Here is a 22,713-nt window from a genome sequence, read left to right as displayed (position 1 = left end):
TTTCCCTAGTGAAGTCTTTACGACTGGGCTAGTTTATATTCTGAGAGTTTTATTTTCCAGGTGAGTATCGACCTTTTTCTGCTCTTTGTCTCATATTGATACATGTTAATTTCGAGCTATATATGAGGACTACCGAAATTGTTTTAAAAATCAGGCATATTTAAGCAGCCCCTGGAGCAGCCGATGTGTTTTCTGAATATTCATTTCCTTACTTCCGGACAGAAGAGGATGCTGTTTAAGGTTTGTTTGCTCAAGACGAACCCTAAAAACCCGGACTTGGGTTCTTCATTTTTGCCTGGGAAGAAGAGGGATGCTGTACAACCTGTTTGGGGTCACTAGGTCAGGGATGCCTGTGGATAGCATAATGCCCCCTGCTGTTCGGCCTTATGCAGTCTCACTGCATCCTTTCAGATCTCTTGCCTGTGTAGCTCGCTGTTCGCCTGGTTGGAGGCGCCAGGGGGCGCTGTGGCCCGGGAGCGTGAAGGCCGAGTGGCGCAGATCCTCCCTCTGCGTTCCGGCACCGCCCTGTCCCAAACTCCTTTGCGGGTAAACAGACATGGCCGGCGAAGGAGATCATCAGGACGCTGCGCACAACATGGGCAACCACCTGCCGCTCCTGCCTGGTAATCTCCGGGACCCGCTCCTGGCCACGGGTGGAGAGCGGGGCCCCGGGCTGAGCCCACAGGGAGGACGTGGACAGCAACCCAGGCGCCCCGGAGAGTTGGGAAGCTTCTCGCGAGCCTCGCCCTCCTCTGCCCAGTGCTTTCCTCTGTCTCCTGGGCTGTGGGGGATGGTTGCGACGAGGGACTTTTCGTTTCCCAGAGCTGGGTCCCGTTTCTTTCCATCTTTCTCCCTAGCAGGCCTCCGTGAAAATGCTCTAGGACCAGGCCACATCGGGAACTGGGTCACATTAGTAGCCGTTACTTTTCCTGCATGTCTGTCTTTTAATTAAGACTGACAGCTAATATTTACTAGGCACTTGAACGTCACGCGCCCCGAAGTAAAAGCTTTGCATGCATTTCTCCTTTGACTGTTAACACCTGTCACATGGTCAGAACTTTGCTTATAGAGGAGAGACGTATGGACGTATTGTTAAATGTGTTCAATTCAGTGACATGGAAGGTCACACAGGGGTTCGCTCGCGGTGTGCTGGTCTGGCACCACAGCTGGTATCTCTTAACTATCTCTCTCTGGAGGCAGAATTTGATGGTTTTTCTCAGGTTTACAAATAATATCCTTTTAAGATACTCGAGAGAATGGTATTACCGATTTCTCTTTCCTTTTTACTTAATACCTGTATGCTTTATGACAACTTACTTACATTTAGCATACATTGTATACTAAAAGGACAGGAACTGGTGGTACATACTCTTCTTAGAATGCTGTAGACAACACAGACTATTCTGATTCTTTTCTTTATAAGGCATGCAGTGTGTTAGCCTTTGCTTGTATGAAAACAGTCACCATGCACACCATTCTACTTTTAGGAGGTTCACAGTTGAAGTAAGGCTAATTCCCAGTATTTGAGAATAATTCAGTATATGATTATAATCTCAGGTGCAGTTCATTTGGGGGGGCCTATAAACAAGTACTGCTCAGGTGTTTTGGGTTTGTGTTTGATTCTTTGTGATGGCAGATTGGATACCAGGGACTCCCAAATCCTCTGAGCTGTGTCTCCAGCTGCTTTTGTGATTCTTCAGTGGTGGGGGTTATTCTGGGCTTAGAGAACTTGAAAATCTTGTGATAGGGATATGATTGCAGACTAGGTTAGTTCTAAGTTGTTGAAAACTTACTTGCATCTGTAAGTCATCTGAGTTAGGACTTTTTTTTTTTTTTTGTGAGGAGTGAAGAAATAACTTCAGGTTTCAGTTAGTTGCCTTGATAAAGCTGTGCTCGGGTATGAATCCGTTCCTTGTAGTACTGTAGACTGAAGGAGAAATGTGCTGGATGCCGTGCATAGAAGGCACCTTTTCTGTAAGTCACTGGTTGCTTGTGCAGCTGTACTCTCTGAAGCTCATAAAAGCATCTTTCAGCACAAGAGATTTCAGAGACATCAGCTCCACTCTGAGTGTACCAGAGATTTAGGGAGAGGGGTGGCGAACACAGAGGATGCACATGTTGGCCTGTGTGAGTCATCAAAGCTCTGAAAAGTCTGTGTGTTTTCTCAATTTAAAATAGTAGAGGTAAGAGGCTCACAGATGTTGTAGATGGAGAGTAATGGTTTCCCAAATAATGGTTTTATTTCTGGAGAAACTTTGGCTTGTCCCCTGAACCCATGTAGTGTAAGTTGCTTTCAAAAGTGATCATCTTTAAGTGCTAAGGGAATTGCTTAATATTTTAGGTGTGAAGAGTCTGTACTAGACAAATTGAATGCTCAAAGATAGACATAGCCACATGGGAGAGGTGGGTTTTGGCCTTGTTTATGAGAATGGCCACCATAAAGTAACAAATTCTTTTAAAGAATAAAAGTAAAAAATTTCAAATGTAACTTTTATATAGCTTCAGCCCTTGAGCTAATAGCAGATATTTTACACTTACTGTAGTAGAAAAGAGAATGGGCGTCTCCAAATGCCCTGCGAAATCTAGATTCTCAGAGTTGTGCATGAAAAACCAATTAAATTCAGAATGATTTTCTTATCATTTTAGTTTTGTCTTATCCTTTTTGTCAAGAAAACATGTTCTTGTTGTGTTGAACATCAATTATCAGATGCAACTTGAAATAATTCTGTAATTCTCTTTGACAGAGCCTTATAGCTAGGAATTTTTAGTAAAAATAAAGTTCCAGGCATTTACCTTACTGTAAAAAGAAAAAAGATATTTTCTGTTAGAAACCTACTTACAGATGGCTTGAATAATTTCCACAATTGAAAAGCTGACCAATTTGTAATGAAACCTTACGTATTTCAAAGTTTTATGGAGGCATTTAAAAATATATGAACAGAAGTGAGATGTAGTGGGGTTTAATTCTTAGTTTAGACCAATGTCGTCCAACCTTGAAACTGTCAACATTTCAGGCTGGAGAATCTCATGTTGTAAGGTGCACCCTCAGCAGTACAGTTTGTTTAGCAGTATGCCTGGATTACCTGGGATTTTTATAGTTGTGACAGTCAAAAATATCTTCAGACAGTTCCAAATATCACAAGGGAAAAAAAAATCACTCTTGGAGTGGGAAATTACCCATAGTTGGCAGGAAAAGGACAACTCCTACTTGATAAAATAACACCTCTATAAAGTAGTGATTTGTTTTGGTTTTCCAGACTTTCATCTCTGCCTTTGGTAGCATCTAGTTTTAAAGTGGATCAGCTTAGCTTTAATAAGATATCTCTTTTAACTTTAAAATAACAAAGCAGTGTTTTATGAAAATAATTACAAACATTCATTTGTAAATATGATGTGATAGCTGGGAAAGTAGTCACTGGCAAAGCAGTGCCCTCTGCCAGGTTTTATGCTGTCTATTTCCACTTTAACACATCTTTCTTGCCTGCTTATTTCTTCTTTGCTTTCTTTCTCACAGAAAATTTAAAGCTAAAGTCTGAAAGAACCTCAGAGATTATCTTGTATAAGCCTTGCTTTTTTTTTTTCAGATGAAGAAGCCAAGCTTTAGTGAATTGGAATTTATTGTGTAAGGTGTTGGAATTAATTAGTAGTTATGGAGAAGACAAAAATCATCGTCCACACAGGAGAATGGCATAGTTGAGCTATTTCCTTTGTAAGGCGGGACCTAGTGTGCTGCTTTCTACAGTGTGAAAGGAGGGAGATGGGAATTTTATAGTGAAGGAACCTGGTGACCATTTCTGGCCAGATGATGAAGGGGACCATGAACCCCGAGGTCAGGTTGATTGTATGTTCCCTTGATGTGAGGTGAGGAAACAGCACTGTCCTCAGCAGAGGCCTGCCGGCTACACCCACCTGAGCCCCATGGAGGGACACTGTGGAAGGCACCTGATGAGGCAAACAGAGCAACCAGCCTGTCAGAGGCAGCAGAAGAACCATGACACCTAACTAGAATGTGGTGTCCTGAAGGGGAGTCTAGAACAGAAAATGGAGATTAGCTAAAAATCTAAGGAAATCCAAATAAAATAAAGAATTTAGTTAATAGTAATGTGCCAATATTGATGACTTAGTTGTGACAAGAATACCAGATGAATATACCGTCCTAAATGTAGAGGAAGATAACTCTTGGCATATTAGAATTCCATTTTTCAGACATTCTTGTAAAATAATTACTAAAAACAGAGGGGGGAAAAAAGGGAAAGCATTGTCGCTGCAGAAGGAGCAGGAGACTCAGGCTCCATTGTACAGAGTACCTTTCCTTGAGGTGGGCTGTGTAAATGGGAACAGAGTTGCCTTTTTTTTTTTTTTTTAATGTATCTCATTTTTTTCTGCTATTATTCTGCTTCAGCAGAGAGTGAAGATGAAGAAGATGAAATTGAAATGGAAGTTGAAGACCAAGATAGTAAAGAAGCCAGAAAACCAAATATCATAAATTTTGACACCAGTCTGCCAACCTCACATACAGTATGTAATTTAGTCCCTGAATTAATACAATCGATGGACCTTTAACTGTGCTGGCATTTCCTAAATGCAAGTGGCTGACTAAAGGACTCCTGCATTTTATCCGACTCTAGAACTTGTGGATGAGGACAGGCTGTTATTTTGAAGTGCACACGCATGCAACTTTAATAATCTAAGCAATGTAACACTATATCCTCCTGTGATTCTTGACTATTTTCTAATATGTAAACATACAACTTTAATTTTTTAACTTATCCTGGGTGTGACACTTTGAGGAATTATCCTCCTCTGAATGGTTCTAGTCACTGGGCCATTAAGTTGTTGGTATGTATTCTCAGCAGTGCTGAGATGTAAGGTGGTATCCTACGTAATTATATTCTGTCATATTGGTTGTCATATTTGGACACAGGCGGGAGGGGTGTTAAAATAATTTTAACTACAAAATACTGATTTTTCATAAAAATTGGGAGTTCTAGGAAATAATAGATCAAAATTTAGAGTTTAACAGAGATGTGCTTACTTAACCAAGTTTATATAAATAAACACATGTGCTCTATCTGAGTAGTGCTCTTACTCGGCTTTCTTCATAATCTGTTGAGATGTATTAGACGTCTGTTTTGACTCTTTGTTTGTCCTTGAATAGTATCTGGGAGCGGATATGGAAGAGTTTCATGGTAGGACTCTGCATGACGATGACAGCTGTCAGATGATTCCAGTCCTTCCTCAAGTGATGATGATCCTGATTCCTGGGCAGACATTGCCACTGCAGCTTTCTCACCCGCAAGAAGTCAGTATGGTGCGGAATTTAATTCAGAAAGACCGAACCTTTGCCGTTCTTGCATACAGGTACGAGATTGGGTAGGTAGGTGTTTGAAAGTACAAACTGGGGTATCTAATAGTATTTTCATCACTTTGTAAGTCAAACATTTACTTTCACAATTTAGCTGTGTCTGGCTCTTGAAAAACTTTCACTCGTTTAATGGAAAACCTGCCTGGAATCTGAGTTCAAAACTGTCAGATAGCTAGGCTTTTATATTTTCATCGAGAGGTTACTACTCCCTTTCAAAATTCATGAGTTGTACCAATACATAACCATGGCAAACTGAAGCTGTTCTTCAAGTAGCCTATGGCAAATGAGGGAAACATGTGGTGGAGGCAGGAAATGGAAACAGGAAGCCTCCTGTTACACACACACACACACACACACACACACACACACACACACGCACACACGCTGCTAACTTGCAGCAACCATCATTATCTCACAAAGTGAAAGCTGTAGGTTATTTCAGTGGATCTTAAAAATCTACCCTTATTCTGAAATGCACTATTTGCCTTCTGGAGCCTTGTGTGTTAGCTTTACTGTGAGGGTTGTCTGCTGTAAATTGTCACACTGTTTCCCCATCGTATTGCTTTTTACCAGTTTTGCATATTTAAAAGCCAAGGCTGAAAACTTTCCCTGTAAATTTTTGTCTTGGAAGTAATGTCCAAGAAAGGGAAGCACAGTTTGGGACAACGGCAGAGATATATGCTTATCGAGAAGAGCAGGAGTTTGGAATTGAAGTAGTGAAAGTGAAAGCAATTGGACGCCAGAGGTTCAAGGTCCTTGAACTTCGAACACAGTCAGATGGGTAAGAAACTTTGAACATCTTACAGGGAGATGAACCCTTTTTAAAAAATATTTTATTAATTTATTCATATTACATCTCAATTGTTATGCCATCCTATCCTCCCATTCCTCCCTCCCTCCTGCTTTCCGCCTACTCCCCTCCCCATGACTGTTGACTGAGGGGGACCTCCTATGGTGATTTACTAACTGCTGATCCCTGCTGTTTTATAATTGCATTAGTTGTTCTCTTTGCCTTCTAAGGTGAAAGCCTATGGTTTCCAACCTTGATGTTAGGCAGAGTTACCTGTCAAGTGTAAAACTGTAGAGGCTTCAGTTTTAGCCTTATCTCCCAGCTGACTGTGACTTAATGTGCAGTAAGGCTGCAGCATTTTTAGAAATTATTTCTAGGTTATTGTAATATCTCTCCAGGTTTGAGAACAGTAATATAAACCCAAAAGGTAGTGCCACCTGGGGACAAGGCTTTTTTGGAGATGCAGAGCTCTGCAGCAGAGTAGAAAGCAAAAACTCTGCCCAGTGTGCTCACCAGGACAGGTGTGCCACTGGCAGCGTTGTGAGCTGCTTGAAAGCCACACTGAGTAGTATACTTTCCAACAGCTACACCTGAGCTGTACCATAGAGGAGTGTGGCTGTTTGTAGTGTGAGGTTTATAGCATCCCTCGGTGTCTTTTAAGTGAGTGGTGAAGAAATGGCTGTTGTCTCTGCATGTGTGAAGTTCAGAAGTTCCCTGGGGAGAGCAGTGCAGTTAACACAGCTTTTCATAGGATCGGGAAATATTGTGTGTTTATCCTTTTCCCATTAGACTCTGCTAACTTAACCCATCCTTCTAAAACAGGAAATTAATAAAGCAAGCATTTGTCTTGTCTCTGGCACACAGGAAGCACCTGTAATATATAGGGGACAGCCTCTGGGTTCTACCTGTTTCTGGGGAACCGTTCACTGGTCTATGGCCAGAATTCAAAATTCGGTCTGACTTCTTTATTGCGTGTAGCATTTGAGCACAGGAAGGTTTGAAGATTTTAGGAATGAATAAGAATGTGAGCTGCATGAGGACAGATTTGTTGTCTGTTACATTCATATTGTAAGCAACTGTAAATATTAGGTCACAAAACTGTAAGAGTCAGGCAGAATTTTGGGACGAGAAACCATGTGGATATTAGGTGGGGTGTCTAGGCAGTGACGGGCTTGGTTTTCTCCAGGTCTTCCCTAGGAAATTTTATGATACAAACTGAAAACCTTTGTAAGGTTCTGTGCCTGAGTCCCTCGGTAGGCATGCTGCCGGAGAAGTGCCTGAAGCTTTTGTAGTCTCCATTTGGGACAGCGTTGCATGAATGAGTACAGGAGTGGTCTGCGGCCTGTATTGCAGTAGTTGGCTGCTTGTTTTGTTACTGTGACACTAACAGTTTTTAATCCCTGTATACATCTTGATACAGCTTATCTTTGAGTATTACTTTTTTTTTTTTAAGATTTATTTATTTATTACTATGTATACAGTGCTCTGCCTGCACATTCTCCTCCATGCCAGAAGAGGGCATCAGATCTCATTATAGATGGCTGTGAGCCACCATGCGGTTGCTGGGAATTGAACGCAGGACCTCTGGGAGAGCAGTCAGTGCTTTTAACCTCTGACTATTACTTTCTAAAACCTACAAAAGGAATTGACTTGGGAGATAGTGTGTTTCTGTATGTGACTTCAATAATTAGTTGTGTAAAACTCTAAAACATAAACTGTAAGTAGTCACTGTCAGAAAGTAGGCCAAGAAAATCATGTTTCTTGACCTAGTAAAGATTGACATCACACTAACAGGTGGACAGGCCTTGAAAAGGAATATTCTTTCTTGTATTCTATAGACGATTATATATTAAAGCCTCTCAAAAAGATGTGTCTCGGCTTAAAAGCCCTCTGTGGAATAAGATTTCTTTGCCTCCACTTCCACCCTAGTCCTAAAACCAGTCACTTAAAATGATCAAGTGAAACCATGAAGATGGTCCATGGCCATCCCTACTTTTTGCAAAGGAGTAGGCTGAGTACCAAAGAGTTTGCTTGCCCAAAGTCATATAAGTAAATAAGAACCAGCTGGTGTGTTCCACAATCTGACTCCCAACCTAGCTGTCGACCAGAAGTTCGCCTTAGCATATTGGGAACTTAACCCAATGAAATCTGTAGTTTAAGATTCAATTTTTGTTTTTGTTTTTTAACCTAAATGACACTTGATAAGCATACTGTCACCTTCTAACCTTCCTGTTAAAAGTCGGTTTTTTAAATACATAGTTTTTTAAAAAGTAATACAGTGGGGTATTTGACTCAGTGTAGGACTGTTCAGAAGTAAAAGAGAAATTAACATCTGGCTGGGATTTCTTATCTTTCTCAGCTGAGATAAGTAATTTTTAGTCAAATAAGTTTGAACTATATTGGACAAACATTTTAGCTGAAATTTAAAATAGGGCAACATTTTGGGTTTTGGAGAGACAAGCTGTTTTCTTGGAACTACATTTGCAGATCCTTTAGGATGTAGAGGGCCACTGGTGATGTTTGTTTACACATCACCCTTCCACACTCGCAGTTCCTGTTACACATCGCCCTTCCACACTCGCAGTTCCTGTTACACATCGCCCTTCTACACTCGCAGTTCCTGTTACACATCGCCCTTCCACACTCGCAGTTCTTGTTACACATCGCCCTTCCACACTCGCAGTTCCTGTTACAGGCACTACAAAGGACGCACTAGTCAGTGTGAGTGCAGACCCTAAATTGGTCAGACTTTCCTCAGTTTCACATGCTTCTACAGCCTTTGTTATAAAATCACGTTGTTATAATCATAAAGTACCTGCCATAAGCATGTTAGGGAGAACGAACGCACAGGCGAGTGCTGCGGGCATGTTGAACAGAGACTGTGAAGGCTCACTTCCTCTCCAGTTTTAAAAGCTGGTGCTGCAAAGGCCTGGTATGATATAGAAGACATTGGGTCACAGTGTCTTTGGTACAATGAATTTTTGTTTAGGAACAGAGAGACAGATAGACAAGTGGGTAATGCTGTCCAAAGTACATTAGTGTGTGCTTTTTCCATTCTTTGTCTACCTGGTTTTGCTTCTTGGATATTAATGACAAAGTGTGTTAGGCCCACAGCCTAGAGATTAGGGATGGAGAGTTGTATTATCTAAGAAGTTAGATTGGGGGGGGGGGGTGCTGGAGAGATGGCTCAGCAGTTAAGAGCACTAACTGTTCTCCCTGAGGTCCTGAGTTCAATTCCCAGCAACCACATGGTGGCTCGCAACCATCTAGACTGAGATCTGATGCCCTCTTCTGGCCTGCAGGTGTACACATAGGCAGAGCATTGTATACATAATAGTAAATAAGTCATAAAACAAAAAGATGTTAGATGAGCCATGACAGTCTGTAGCCTTTATGCTGGTTTCTTAAATAAATTTTGCTTTGTTTGTATTTATCTGAAATGTATAGTCTTTTGATTCTATAAGTGAGACTAATTTACATCTAAATTATCTTGTATATTATATACTAAGATTTATTAAAATTGTTTTGAGAATTTCTTGTATGTGTGAATATGTATGTATGTAGCATTTGGTCAATTTGCTTAAAAGGGGGAAATGGGGGAAATCTTGATATTTAAAATTATCCTTTGTCGAGAAATTTATTAACTTAGTGTATCTTAAAAATGAACAACATACTTGATTCTCTTTATTTTAGAATCCAGCAAGCTAAAGTGCAAATTTTGCCAGAGTGTGTGTTGCCGTCAACCATGTCTGCAGTTCAGTTAGAATCACTTAATAAGTGCCAGATATTTCCTTCAAAACCTATGTCTTGGGAAGACCAGTATTCATGTAAATGGTGGCAGAAATACCAGAAGGTGAGACGCTAATTTCTTATGTGACTTCTAAACTCTAGACAGATTGTTTTTAAAAACAGTCACAACTGTCATGATATTTTCTAGACACTGTAGCTCACTTGATCATAGATGGATTTAAAAACAATTCACCAGCAGTTATGAAAAGTAGCTGACAATAGTAGTGCAATGTCACACTTGTAAGGCTCTCTTGATATTATGCTTATCTTGCATGTATTAATGGCCTGTGGTTCTTAGTTTCCTTGGGAACCTTAGAAAACTCTGATCACATATTTGGCTTGTGAGTTAAATGCTGCATTGAAGAAGGGACAAATTTGTTTGGGCTGGCATTCAGTGGCAGAAGAATGCTGTCCTTTGACTTTTCAGAGGAAAGCTTTTTTGTCGTTGTTTTTCAGCATGCTGCTGCTGGTCACACAGAAATTGACTTGCTTGTTTGGTGCTGGGAATGTAGGTCAGTGGTTGAGGTCTTGCCTAGCATTTGATGCCCAGCACTGAGGAAAGCCAAGTATGCTTGTATGCAAGTATGCATTACTTCTTACGTGTTTCTTTTACTAAATAAGTTCTCCTCTTAGGACAAAAGTAAAAGCTGTTCTGCCTCATTGGTGACTTAGGACCTCCTTGTAGGTGTACATGTAAATACAGCGTTAGGTACAAAACACGCTTCCTCGATTTACAATCTCCCCCAAAACCAAGAAATGTACTAATTTCTAAGTTTAGAATAAATTGTGGGGTTTGGTATTTACTTCCATTGTAAACATAAAAATCCTGTGAATCGTTGCCATATTTGTTAAGTTAGAGTAGGGAAGGTTACACTTTGATGTAAATAGCACCAGTACCCTGAATTGATGTGAATTAGTATATATTTCTTGTGACAGTCTCGTTTTCTTTTCACTGATCTACCACATTTAGTGTTCTTATGGAAGGCTTTAGCTTTAGAGAATTTTGGGCAGAGCAGGTGTTTGATGGTCTCATAACTGTTAGGGTATACAGTTTTTCTTGTTTTCTTATTCTGTAAGCCATTCATGAATAGTACAGTATGCTTTAGTTAGTGTTTCTAAAACGTATAATTAAATGCAAAAAGAATAATGAAAGTAATATTTTGGAAGCTTTGACATTATTGTTACTACCCTAAGTTGCAGGCAACTTTAGTCTCACCTATATAGTACTTTCTTTTCTAAACTGGGTAGAGAGATTTTCCATATATCCATCCTTACTTATCAATACAACAGTGGGGAATTTTGTTCATGATGATTTTGAGCATAATTCTTAGAATAAGTATGTCAAATATCTCTATTGTGCTTTCTTTTACTTTTCTTTTTAAATTAAGCTAATTAATGCTTATTGTGATCTGTTTACTAGTGAAGTGATTATGTGGAAAATCAATCGCATCAAGATTCTTGCTCCCTACATGTCATGCCCACACATAGTTAGTTGTCCATTTCAATGACTGGACACTTTTTCAGCAGGACTTACTGAGATTTATAATTCATACTTGGATGGTAATGGAAATCCTCTATTTTCTAAAGTAACTCCTCTTTGAAAAGTTGTAAGTGTAGGATGGGACTGTTGTTAATAACTGATTTATCAGTCCTGTATAGGAAATCCTGTCCTGCCTACAGGACCTTGAAATTCCTTTTTTCTTTCTTTCTTTTCTTTTTTTTTCTTTTTTTCTTTTTTTTTTTGTTTGTTTGTTTGTTTTGTTTTTGTTTTTTGAGATACGGTTTCTATGTGTAGCCTTGGGTGCCCTGTACTCGGCTATGTAGACCAGGCTGGCCTCGAACTCAGTGATCTGCCTGTGTCTGCCTCCCACTTCCCCCTTGCTGGGATTACAGGCATGCACCACTGTGCCCTGCTAGGACCTTGAAATTCTAAACCTGAACTTCAGTTAAGCAAATAATACAGCTTGTAAAGTTAAACTTTTGTGGTTACTTATTGGTTAAATTCTTCATATTGTATGGTGAAAGTACCTCAGCATATTTACATTGGATTCTGGATCTTTTCCTTTGCAACTAGATTGCTCACTGGCTAATGACCAAGGACTAGTCCCTGCTTGTCTGGGGACAGAAACCGAACATTCCTGAGTGGTCTTCTGTCACTCTAGCCCTACCCTCAGTAGCCCTCGCTGGTTGTCAGAAGAGTGGCCAGGGCCTCATCAGAAGGGAGTCGGGGATGAATGGGGCAGGCACAGGAGGCTTGAAGGGAGAAAGTAAAAGCAGTAGCAGCAGCAGCAGCAGCAGCAGCAGCAGCAGCAGCAGCTGCAGCTATCAGCCTCTTTATTTTTCACATTGTTTCAATGATTTCCTTGTTCAGATCCAAAAGTAAAAAATTTTAAAATGGTGTTAGCAAATGTATATTGTACCCAGGTGATTTGTAAACTATGTTACTCCTTTTAGACCCATTCTATGCATAACAAAATATAAACTCCAAAACAGGAAAGTAATGCAGGGATGGCTGGTCAGTACTTCCTGTGACGTCTGCATACTGTACTTGTAGGTGGACAGTTGATTACTTTGAAAATGAGCATGTATTGCATTTAGACAGACCTGAAGTCAGTTAAGTCCTTTCATGGAATTTATTCCCACTCACTTTTACATTCCATCACAAAGTAAAGCATACAGGATGTGCCCTTCTGTGGCTGAGTAGTAACTAAGACGGCAGAATTGGGAGACTTCTAGCATGATTTGAAGGTAGCTGTCATACTTGTGGTGGGAAAGATAAAGGATCCTGGAGAATATGGTCTTCCTGGGATACATTTAGTTAACCTTGAGCATCTATAAACTACTCCCAGATCACATCAAATAGTGTTGCAGCTTCCTGAAGTGTTCTGTGCAATGTCCCGTTCTGACCGTAGCAGTACAGATGTGATAGACACAACACACACTCACCCTACTAGATGCTGAGAAGGGTAATGTGTTAGCCAAGTTCATTGAGAAACATGTGAAACCCATTTACACTAGAGGCTTTAGTTCCTGGTGTTTTTTTGTTTGTTTGTTTGTTTTTTGTTTGTTTTGTTTTAACATTATGGCACCTTTCTAAACTTAGTGGAATTATTGGAAGAGATTGTCTCAGATGACAAACTTGAATTTCTTTTTTGTCCAAACTGTCAGCCTATCCATATATAAAGCTTGATTTGTTAATTAGAAGAACTGACTGAAATACAAAGTAAATGTAGTAGTGTTGGATGCTCATCATTCCTGCCTGTGCTAAATAAACAAGACATGGTGTTCCTAAGCGACGTGTGGAGCAGGGCAGAAATGAGCGCTAACTTACAAAGGCATGGCCCTCAAGCATGCTCTCCCAGGCTGAGTTGCAGTCATCTAGAGTTTATAAAGATAGGAATTTTCATTTTTCTTGTACATTATGCAAAAGGATATCCACTACTGTTGGCCTTCTCTTTGTTAATGGTGGCTTATGGGAAACATTTCTTTATCCTTTGATAGACGCAGCATCATTCCCGCTTAAACGTACAGCAAGCTACTGTGTGCTTACACTATAACCAGCCGTCCTTGGCAACTGCACTAAAATACAGATTCCTTTTGCACACATGATCAACGCTGAGAGTGAGGGGAAGTGACAACGAGGCTTGTAGTTTCATGTTCACAGCCCCTTTTAAAGGAGGCTCGTACCTGTTGGTATTCCTTGTTTCTGTGGTGTCATAGTACACAACCACGCTTGTTGATCTGAGACGTGTACCCTATGGATTTAATTTTAACTTAACTTGCATAATTACTTTTAGCATTTTAAGGGGCTTGTATGTTTGTCAAGTTTCTGTGCATATTTTTCTTTTCCCCTTACTGGCTCACTGGCTTCCAGTAACTCTTGATCTTTATCATCTTTGTAATCACAATCATTTCCTCCAGTTACTCATCAGCTGGTTTTGGTTTTGGTGTGCTATTACACGGAGCTTTTGTATTGTTTTTGTTTTTGTTTTTTGGGTTTTGTTTTGATTTTTTTTTTTTTTTTTTTTTTTTTTTTTTTTGGAGACAGGGTTTCTCTGTGTAGCCTTAGCTGTCCCGGACTCACTTTGTAGACCAGGCTGGCCTCTAACTCACCAAGATCTGCCTGCTTCTGCCTCCCAAGTGCTGGGATTAAAGACATGTGCCACCATAGCTGGCGAGTTTTTATCTTTATGTAATTATATTTTATTACATTGCCTTAATATTCTAAATTATAACTAGTAACTTCCTAAGGAAGGGTACGAACACAGTTTTCTCATGGAAGTGGATCCCATGTAAACACAAGTCCATGTTTATCCTCTTATAAATGTCACTTTCCAGATGGCTCATCTTTGTCCCATTAACAGTTTCTGAGAGTTTGCTTTTCGTCACAGTGATCTGAATGGCCACCGCACATTAGTTTTCTTTTACTTCTTCTGTTATTGCCTATATGCACTGTACTGTTGTAGCAATTCTCAGGTTTATAAACACTGTGAGAACAAACAGGGCCTCTAGCCATATCACTGCTCCTTTTTAGTGAAACTTTCTCAGACATGTTAGACCCTGTGTAGTCAGCTACTGACACAAAAACACTTTGATGCTTTCCCCTTGCACACAGACTATGCACATGTAGTTTTATACCTACCACTAGAAGAGTAAAGATCCTACCAGCTCTCACTGCCAAGAGAAATTTGATGAATGAAAGAAAAGCAAAACTGTCAATATCCAATTTATTTAAATAAATAAGGACTGATTCTCCGTAGTGATCACTTACTTTGCTCACTGTATTAGGATATCAAACAAACAGTATCTCTGAGCCCTTGTAAAGGAAGTCACTGAAATGATTTCTTTTAGCTTCTTTTTTCCCCGTTATCCTGTCAGTTTCTTTGCAACTCTAATTGGCTTTTCACAATTCTTAAAAATTCTTGGAGTTTCATTTAAGGGCCTTTCTGCATGCTATGATCAGTAAACTCTGTTCCTTGAACAACTGCAACTTCTATGGAGAATCAGTCCTTAGCCCCTTTACATGCCTAAGTGTTCTGGCTAGTATTATGACTTAATTAAAGGGTTACCCCTTTACAAAGTAAGCCTGTGAGCTGCTGGAAGTGATCAACAGCACGCACACAAAAGAGGGGCCACTCACTGTGCCTTTAAGTCGAGGGACTCATGAATGAGTGCTGAGTTTGGGCAGTTGCTCTGTAAGAACTAGTTCTGCTCCCTTCAGGTGTTGTGCCTACTGTTAAAAGCATATTCAACACATTTCTTTGTACGTGGAATAGAGTTTTTCAGAATAATAACCAGTATAAATATTTTTAGAAGTCCTTTTTTTCCAAAGGGAATGGAGACACTAGTTTGCTTTTAGGTCAGGGCTATGAAAAAGGATGGGATCAGTCAATGCATTCCTGTCACTGTTAACATGTCATTTATCTTCTGCTCAAATTACACCTTTGCACTACACTTCATAATGCAGCATGCTACAGAAGTAATCATCCTAACGTGAAAAATGTTCTACTATTTAGTCAGACATGTGTCAGCCACCTAAACGGAAACTTTTTCTTGGGTTCTTATTTTTTCAAAGAATTTCTTAGTTTTAGTAAGCAGACTTCTTCCCCACAAGTATAAGCCTCATGGGCTGTGATTTTACTTTTTTGTTACGTTAGTTATATTATAGATGCATAATATCCTAAATACATAAAAATGATCAACACACTGAGTAATGGTTAAATCCTAGCTACTTGCCACTACCAAATCTGTGACATCCTATGCTTGTAATTTACTTAGGTTTGAAATGGAGATACTTCTAGTGGCCATGTGCTATTCTAATAGAATGTGAAGTTCTTGCCATAGTATTTATGATTTTCATGGTAATTACTGGTCAGTCATCTGTTATTGGTAGCACATTTTCAAACTCTAATTGAACTGTGGCAGTAACTCTTGGCCTAAGGTCCATGGTCTTAGAGCTAACGGACAACTTCCTAGAGAGGACTTAAGTCTTTCGCTCCGGCCCATTAGGCTAGACTCCTAAGCTAAGCGTTTATATGAAACCGTCCAGACCATTTTCAGGTAGCCTGAAATAAAACATCAGTACCAATCTAAATGTTTTTTTCTTTCAAGTATCTAGTTTGAGCTGTAGCCCACAGGTGCTTCAAAAAAATCTGTCTCTACCATGTGGTAGTTCCTAAAATATTTGCAAACAAGAATCGTGTCCCCTTGAAATACACCTCTAAGCCTTCTAGTTGAATTTTTCTTGGGCAAAATTACTGAAGAAAATACTTTGTATATTTAAATATATATTACACATACTCTTAGCAATATTCAGGCAGTAAGCCTAGGTCTTACTCCTTCCCAACCACTGACCTGGCCAGAACAATTAATAGTTCTGCATAACCCACCCATGGTAAATGCCCCATATTGGCATAACATTTCCTATTTTATACTTGTTAAAACATAGTTTGTAGTACCTAGGTCCTTACCATTGTGTTTTAGTTGCCTAGCATACTCAGTACTGCAATATGCTGTGTGAGCTTGTAGTCTAGGAGCAGTAGGCTGTGCCATTTAGCTTAGGTGTGTAGTTACACCACCTGGGTAGTGTTGAGTGCATTTTGTGAGTAGCATTTCTCAGACTGTCACCTTGTCATTAAAGGTGTTCAAACTTTCTGCATCTCTGTAAGAATAAGAATTCCAGATCCAGTACATATCTAAAAGGCATAAACGTGTAATTGTCAAATATTTCAGATAATCACCTACGATGAGACTATGAATGCATTTCAGGTAATTTGTTGGTAATTATCTTTTTTAAATTAGGAATTTTTTTTAGGACTAATCATTTTCACACATTACTATTTGTAGTATTAGAATCTTTTCCTTGAAATTTCATTAAATGGCACTTTTTGTTTCAGAGAAAGTTTCACTGTGCAAATCTGACTTCATGGCCTCGCTGGCTGTATTCATTATATGACGCCGTAAGTATCTTGCCTGAAACTTGCATGTTACTTCAGCATGTGGTGTAATTTATTATACTTAAAGTAAAAATAGACAGATGTTACTGGAATTTGTCTATTAGAATTTTTATAGGCCTACTACAATATAACTTAACAAAACAGGGCACATTTTTGGTTATGGAAATTATGAAGAGTCATGTGGAAGTCACACTATAAGGATTCTTACACCACAATACTTATTTTCAAACAAGTATATTACTATTTATTTCTGCATCATTTGCATATTAGCTAACATGCATCTACACCAGCTTGTGCTGTCAGCTACAAGAGTGTGCTGTCACTGCTTACAGAATCACTAAGAGAACACTAGGATGGCTTTTAAAGGATCTTGATTTGGAACAAAAAGACTACTCTCAAAGCCCAGTGCTTAACAGTTACTCTGTGGTTTGGGGCAGATGGTGTAATAGTAGCTATTGCACATAGCAAGCATTAAACAAATGTATTTATTAGGGAATCCCTGCCAAGAAATCTAAAGAACTAGAAAAATTAAATAAGTAATTTAAGCACGAATGATGTTCATACCACTAAAGGAAAAATGCAGTTAACCTCTGCCCTCACAAAGATACACATATGCGTTGTGAAAGTCTGTTAATGCCTGGAAAAAGATAGCACTTTTCTATAAAGACTGGCTGTCAAGTACAGTATGTAGGCAGCATGTTATAGCATACCTCCATTTACTAAGCCAGAAAAGGGCTTGAGAAAAGTTAGAAGGGAGGTGGGGGCAGTGTAAACAGCAGCCTAGAGGAGCATCCAGAGGCATTTAAAATTGCAGTCCTCAGGATAGACAGCCTAAGGGCAAGAAGTCTGGGAAACTGCACTTGTGAAAGGAGTTAGATTCAACCAGTTTCACCTTTAAAATACAGTCATTTTACCTAGTCTTGGATTTAGTACTATTTTTAAAGGGGTGAATCCTATTGTGGCTATTTTTATTTTAAACCAGGAAACTTTAATGGATAGAATTAAGAAACAGCTACGTGAATGGGATGAAAATCTCAAAGATGACTCTCTTCCTGCAAATCCAATAGGTATGGAAAGTATTGCAGTCTCTGGCATGTTGTTGGGGGCGGGGGCAGGAATCCTTTAATATTAATCAGTTTAAACTGACCTTCTAATTCTAAACTGGCATTTGCATTTCTTTCACTTTGAAGAACATTTTAAAGAAATTAATATTTAAGGGGCAACAGAATCTTCATAATTTTTAAATTTTCTAACTTAAGTTGAATTGCAGAAGTGGCCGTCATGTAGACACTTCTGTTCCTTATAGAGCCTTTACAAGTAAAGCTGGCTCCAGGACTTAGCTTTAAATGTGACCTCTATTTGTCAGTTTCGTCCAGGTTTATGTTTGACTTAAAGGAAAATAACTGAGATATAAAGAGCTATAAATGTTCCTAAGTTTAAAGCCTGCAAACCTCACATGTCTTTTAAGACTTTTCTTACAGAGTAGCTGCTTGTCTTCCTATTGATGATGTATTGAGAATTCAGCTCCTTAAAATTGGTAGTGCTATTCAACGACTTCGCTGTGAGTTAGACATCATGAATAAAGTGAGTAATGCCCACATTCTGTTGTGTAGATTGTCAGCCAGGCTACACAGACGGTTGGCACAGTTGAGATCAGGAGCTATCTCTTTGTGCAGTAACATAGTCAGATACTAGAGGAGTGCTCATTTACCTGTTCTAGTTTGCCTTAAAAGCATCTCTTTTCCAAATTTGGGGTATTAGGAATGTATAAACAGTAAAGTCTTGTCCAACTTTGAATAAGGTTTGAAAAATTGAAGCATTTCAAATTATTCTGTAGTCCTTAATCTAGACTTGTCTGGTTGGGAGTGTGATGTACAACCCTAGAGAAGTTTATTCATGATCTGGATAACATGCCTGTTTTTCCACGTAACCTTTCCAGTGTACTTCCCTTTGCTGTAAACAATGTCAAGAAACAGAAATAACAACCAAGAACGAAATATTTAGGTAAGTTCTTTATTACATTTTTAATCTGCCTCCCACAATATATTTCCAACTTCACCTCAGAATTCTGTAGTGTCCTACTTGCCTTATTTCCTCCAATGCCTTAAAAATATACCCAATAAAGAACATAAACACAGGAAATTAATTCAGTTTGGGGTAAGGCTGTCTTCCAGGCTGGAAACATCCATATAAAATACTTTGCTCCTCAATTTTTGCTTAAAATCTGAGATAGTCTATCATCTTCTGACATGTGAGTGCTTCAAGCATTATATTTGAACCTGCTATGCCACAGAGGACCAAACCAACTGTTCAAAGATAAATAAACATGACTTTTCACTAGGCTTTGTAAACACTGGCTTATTTCCTGTTGAATCAAAGAAAATTTTCAAGCCAAAATAGATCCATCTGCCAAACTCGTATATACCATTCCTATATTTTACACAAAGGCTACAGAACCTAAATTCAAAGATTAGAAACCATAACTTACACGCTAAAGGGAAAAACAAACAAACTGGGATTACTATTTTTCTTTCATTGTCTTACGCTGGATCTTGCTTCTTTGTGGCAGTTTATCCTTGTGTGGTCCAATGGCAGCATATGTGAATCCTCATGGATATGTACATGAGACACTGACTGTGTATAAAGCGTCCAACCTGAATCTGATAGGCCGCCCTTCTACAGTGCACAGCTGGTTTCCTGGGTAATATGGTTGTTTAACCTTTTTTTCTTGACTCTTCATTTAGTCTTAAATGAAGCTTCTAGAAATGATACAAAACAGGACAGGAATAGTTTAATTTTAGCTTTGTCAATAGGTTAAAACCAGTTTGGGTGGTGGGGCATGATTCACTCCATTCAGAGAAAACTGAAGTTTTGTCAGCTCATTGTAAGATTTTATTGTCCACTGTAACTATTTACAACTATTGATGTGTATCCAAGGCCTTATAGCAGGGACATAATGAGATGTAGCAATCCTGCTTTTTCTTTTCTTTTTTTTTTCCCCTGGTTTCTCAAGACAGGGTTACAGGGTTCCTCTGTGTAGCCTTGGCTGTCATGGACTAGCTTTGTAGACCAGGCTGGCCTCGAACTCACAGCAATCCACCTGCCTCCGGAGTGCTGGGATTAAAGGGGCGGGCTACCATACCTGGCTCATTCTAGCTTGTTTGGTTCTGGGTCAACCTTTTACACTGGGAAGTGGCAAAGGAATTACAGAGTAGTGACTTTACTTGCTAATCCCTACTTTTTAAAAAGTCCTCCTATTTGCCATCATTCTTGAGGACTGTAAAACTAACATTAATATGCTAGTGCAAGTACTACATGGAGAACCCTCTGCCTGATTGCTGGCTTGAGAACAAAAGACTTTGTTTTCAAAGTTCAAGCTCTCCTTCCTTTACCTCACCATGTCTTAAGATAGCTGTTCTCTAACAAAAATGTCGGAGAAAGCGGTGACGCTGAAGCTGGAGCAAACCAGCAGCATAAGCCTGCAGAAGTGACTACCAGATCACACCAATACGGCATCAAACCATGGCAGGTGGTTTCATAAGCTTAGGAGGCCTCAAAGAAATTGCATGACAAGCCTAGACCAAAGGTGAAAAACACATTTCCTTAGCTTGTGTCTTTCCTTCACTTTACAGGTATGCATGGACCATTGCCCAGTGTAAGATTTGTGCAAGTCATATTGGATGGAAATTTACAGCCACCAAAAAAGACATGTCACCTCAAAAATTCTGGGGCCTAACTCGCTCCGCTCTGTTACCGACAATTCCAGAGACTGAAGATGAAATAAGTCCAGACAAAGTAATACTTTGTTTATAAGCGCACCTCTAGGGATAACTTCCTAACATTGTTTCCTCAAGTCAGATCTGCACCAGACATCACTCCCTCTGATGTGTGTGCTGGGTTACAGCATTTGACTACCAAGTTCACAGGCAACTTGTTCAAGGGATGAAAAAGCAGGATAAAACATAAGGTTGGATTCAGAAGTATCTGCTAGTAGCTTGGTGCTATTAATTATCCTGTTGAACATATGCCATTGATAGGATAAGAAAACACCTTTGACATACTGGGAGTGGCTATGGAACAGGGTAGGAGAGTGGCACCACTGCTCTAAATAAAAATGCTCCAGAAGCTGAGTTGGCAAGCACAGGACAGAAGCAAGGCAGTGTATATTATTTTTAAAGGACATTGTTCCTTATAATTTTCTTTAGCTTTGTGTGAGATGCTGATTTGTAAATTTTGAAAATATTAAAGAGTAAAATAGTAGTTTAAGCAGAAAAATATAGCATTTTGTGTATGTGCACTATTTATTTGATGATTCTGTCATGTTAAATAGTAGTATATGTCCATTTTGCATTTCATTTGCAAATATAAGTGAGCAGTATATGCTTCTGGGATTATACCCTTTAGAAAGAAAGCTAAAGCAATTGAGGAGCATAATTAAAACTGACCAAAACTAATACCTATATGCAAACCTACACTATTAAGTTGAATTATGTCAAAGTTGATCAAGTGAAATATTTAAAGTGTAGGAACTACAGTAATAAAATGCAACTCAAGAATAGGCTGTTCCTCAATGTCGCTTATTTTAAAACTCCACTTTGGTTTCATTCGAGACATAGTCATGAAGTGAGAGAATTCGGCTTTTTAGTTCAGCAATGTAATGTCAGCGCCCATATATTGTTTAAAGGGATCTTACACCTCAAAGCAGCTTTGATGTTACTCCATCTGGATACTTCCTGCATAATCATGTAGGTGGGGTGCCAACAGCAGAAATTCCATTGTATAAAATCCAGGTATTTACTGACCTGGGTAAAGTAGATTTTGAGGCTCCCCTTTTCCCCAACATAACCCTATTCAACTTCCTCTTATTTGGGTTTTCATCAAAAGCTGCTGTTTGTATATACAGTACACAGAAACTATGAGTGGCTATGCAGAAAGGAGAGTTAATATACAATGTCAAAATCTAAGCCATATCTGTCTAATTAATAAAATAAACACCTAGAAGTCTCCACACCAGCCCTTCAGTTATTCCTGTAACTTTCTAAGCTTTGCATAGATAATGCATAGATAATGAAATCAGAAACAATCCTGTGTAAATGAATGCCATTGTGGACTAATTAGTGTTAAAATTCAAGAAGCAGCTAAGACAACATAAACAAAGTAGTTGTTTTAGCACACACAGTGTTTTGCTTCAACAATTACCATGTTTTAAGATCAACAGCCAGTCTAAACAAGTAAAAGCTATGACTTTTCTCACCTGGCACTCTTCCAAAAGAGTTGGAAAATTCGGAGTTAAACTGTACTAAAAGGAGGTAGACATGAGCTTAGAATAGAAGTAACTGAAAACACTGAGTTTACTGCTGCTGTTTCTTACATTTTAAGTAAGAAACAGAAGGAAGGAAAACCAGTCTTACCAAGACTTTCCACTGTTTCAAACGGAGCTCATTTTAGGACTTCTTTATGTAACTTAGAAGTTCATCTTTTTCCATTTGGTAACCACTTTTCTTCCACTGTTCACGCAACTGCTGTAACAGGGCCCCAATTTCCTTCCCTGAAGAAATGCCCACTTTCCTGATGTCATGTCCACTCACAGGGAACGGTGGGACAGACCACTGCTGCATCTCCTTGAGAAGACCGTGCTCTCCTTGGTACTTCAGCAGCTCACACACACGGGCAGGTGCATCTGGTTCCCTAGACTAAATGACACAGAATTTTACATGTATTAAACACTCACAATTTCATTCTACTATTTAAGTACTTACATAAAATCTAGTTTGAAAAAGTTATTTCTCCAGTTAGTGAAGAATTACTTTCTG

At 39.2% G+C, this 22,713-nt stretch overlaps 2 protein-coding genes across 3 annotated transcripts in view; one reads left to right on the top strand and one right to left on the bottom strand.

The window, feature by feature from the left end:
- The first annotated feature begins 493 nt into the window (after nucleotides 1-493).
- Crbn (cereblon) lies at nucleotides 494-20,905 on the top strand. 2 transcript variants are annotated; one of them, XM_051155013.1, is made up of 11 exons: nucleotides 494-623; nucleotides 4,403-4,518; nucleotides 5,159-5,361; nucleotides 5,997-6,146; nucleotides 9,849-10,008; nucleotides 16,841-16,903; nucleotides 17,883-17,967; nucleotides 18,369-18,484; nucleotides 18,840-18,904; nucleotides 19,470-19,601; nucleotides 20,533-20,905. In XM_051155013.1, the coding sequence occupies exons 1-11, from the start codon at nucleotides 557-559 to the stop codon at nucleotides 20,711-20,713; spliced, it is 1,338 nt and encodes a 445-aa protein (XP_051010970.1). In that variant the 5' UTR covers nucleotides 494-556; the 3' UTR covers nucleotides 20,714-20,905. The 2 variants fall into 2 exon arrangements, with proteins under 2 accessions (XP_051010970.1, XP_051010971.1); XM_051155014.1 differs by having other exon boundaries at nucleotides 504-623; nucleotides 4,406-4,518.
- Trnt1 (tRNA nucleotidyl transferase 1) overlaps nucleotides 19,514-22,713 on the bottom strand; it is a 17,393-nt gene continuing 14,193 nt past the window's right edge. The window contains exons 7-8 of the mRNA XM_051155012.1: nucleotides 22,312-22,593; nucleotides 19,514-19,659 (exon numbers count right to left, since the gene is read on the bottom strand). Coding sequence (XP_051010969.1) covers nucleotides 22,345-22,593 — 249 coding nt within the window. The 3' untranslated portion in view covers nucleotides 19,514-19,659; nucleotides 22,312-22,344. The remainder of the gene's footprint in view (nucleotides 19,660-22,311; nucleotides 22,594-22,713) is intronic.

Source organism: Acomys russatus, chromosome 13 (genome assembly GCF_903995435.1).
Source record: "Acomys russatus chromosome 13, mAcoRus1.1, whole genome shotgun sequence".
Lineage (NCBI taxonomy): Eukaryota > Metazoa > Chordata > Mammalia > Rodentia > Muridae > Acomys > Acomys russatus.
Note: the sequence above shows the minus strand (reverse complement) of the source record. Positions and strands in the feature narration are given on the sequence as shown.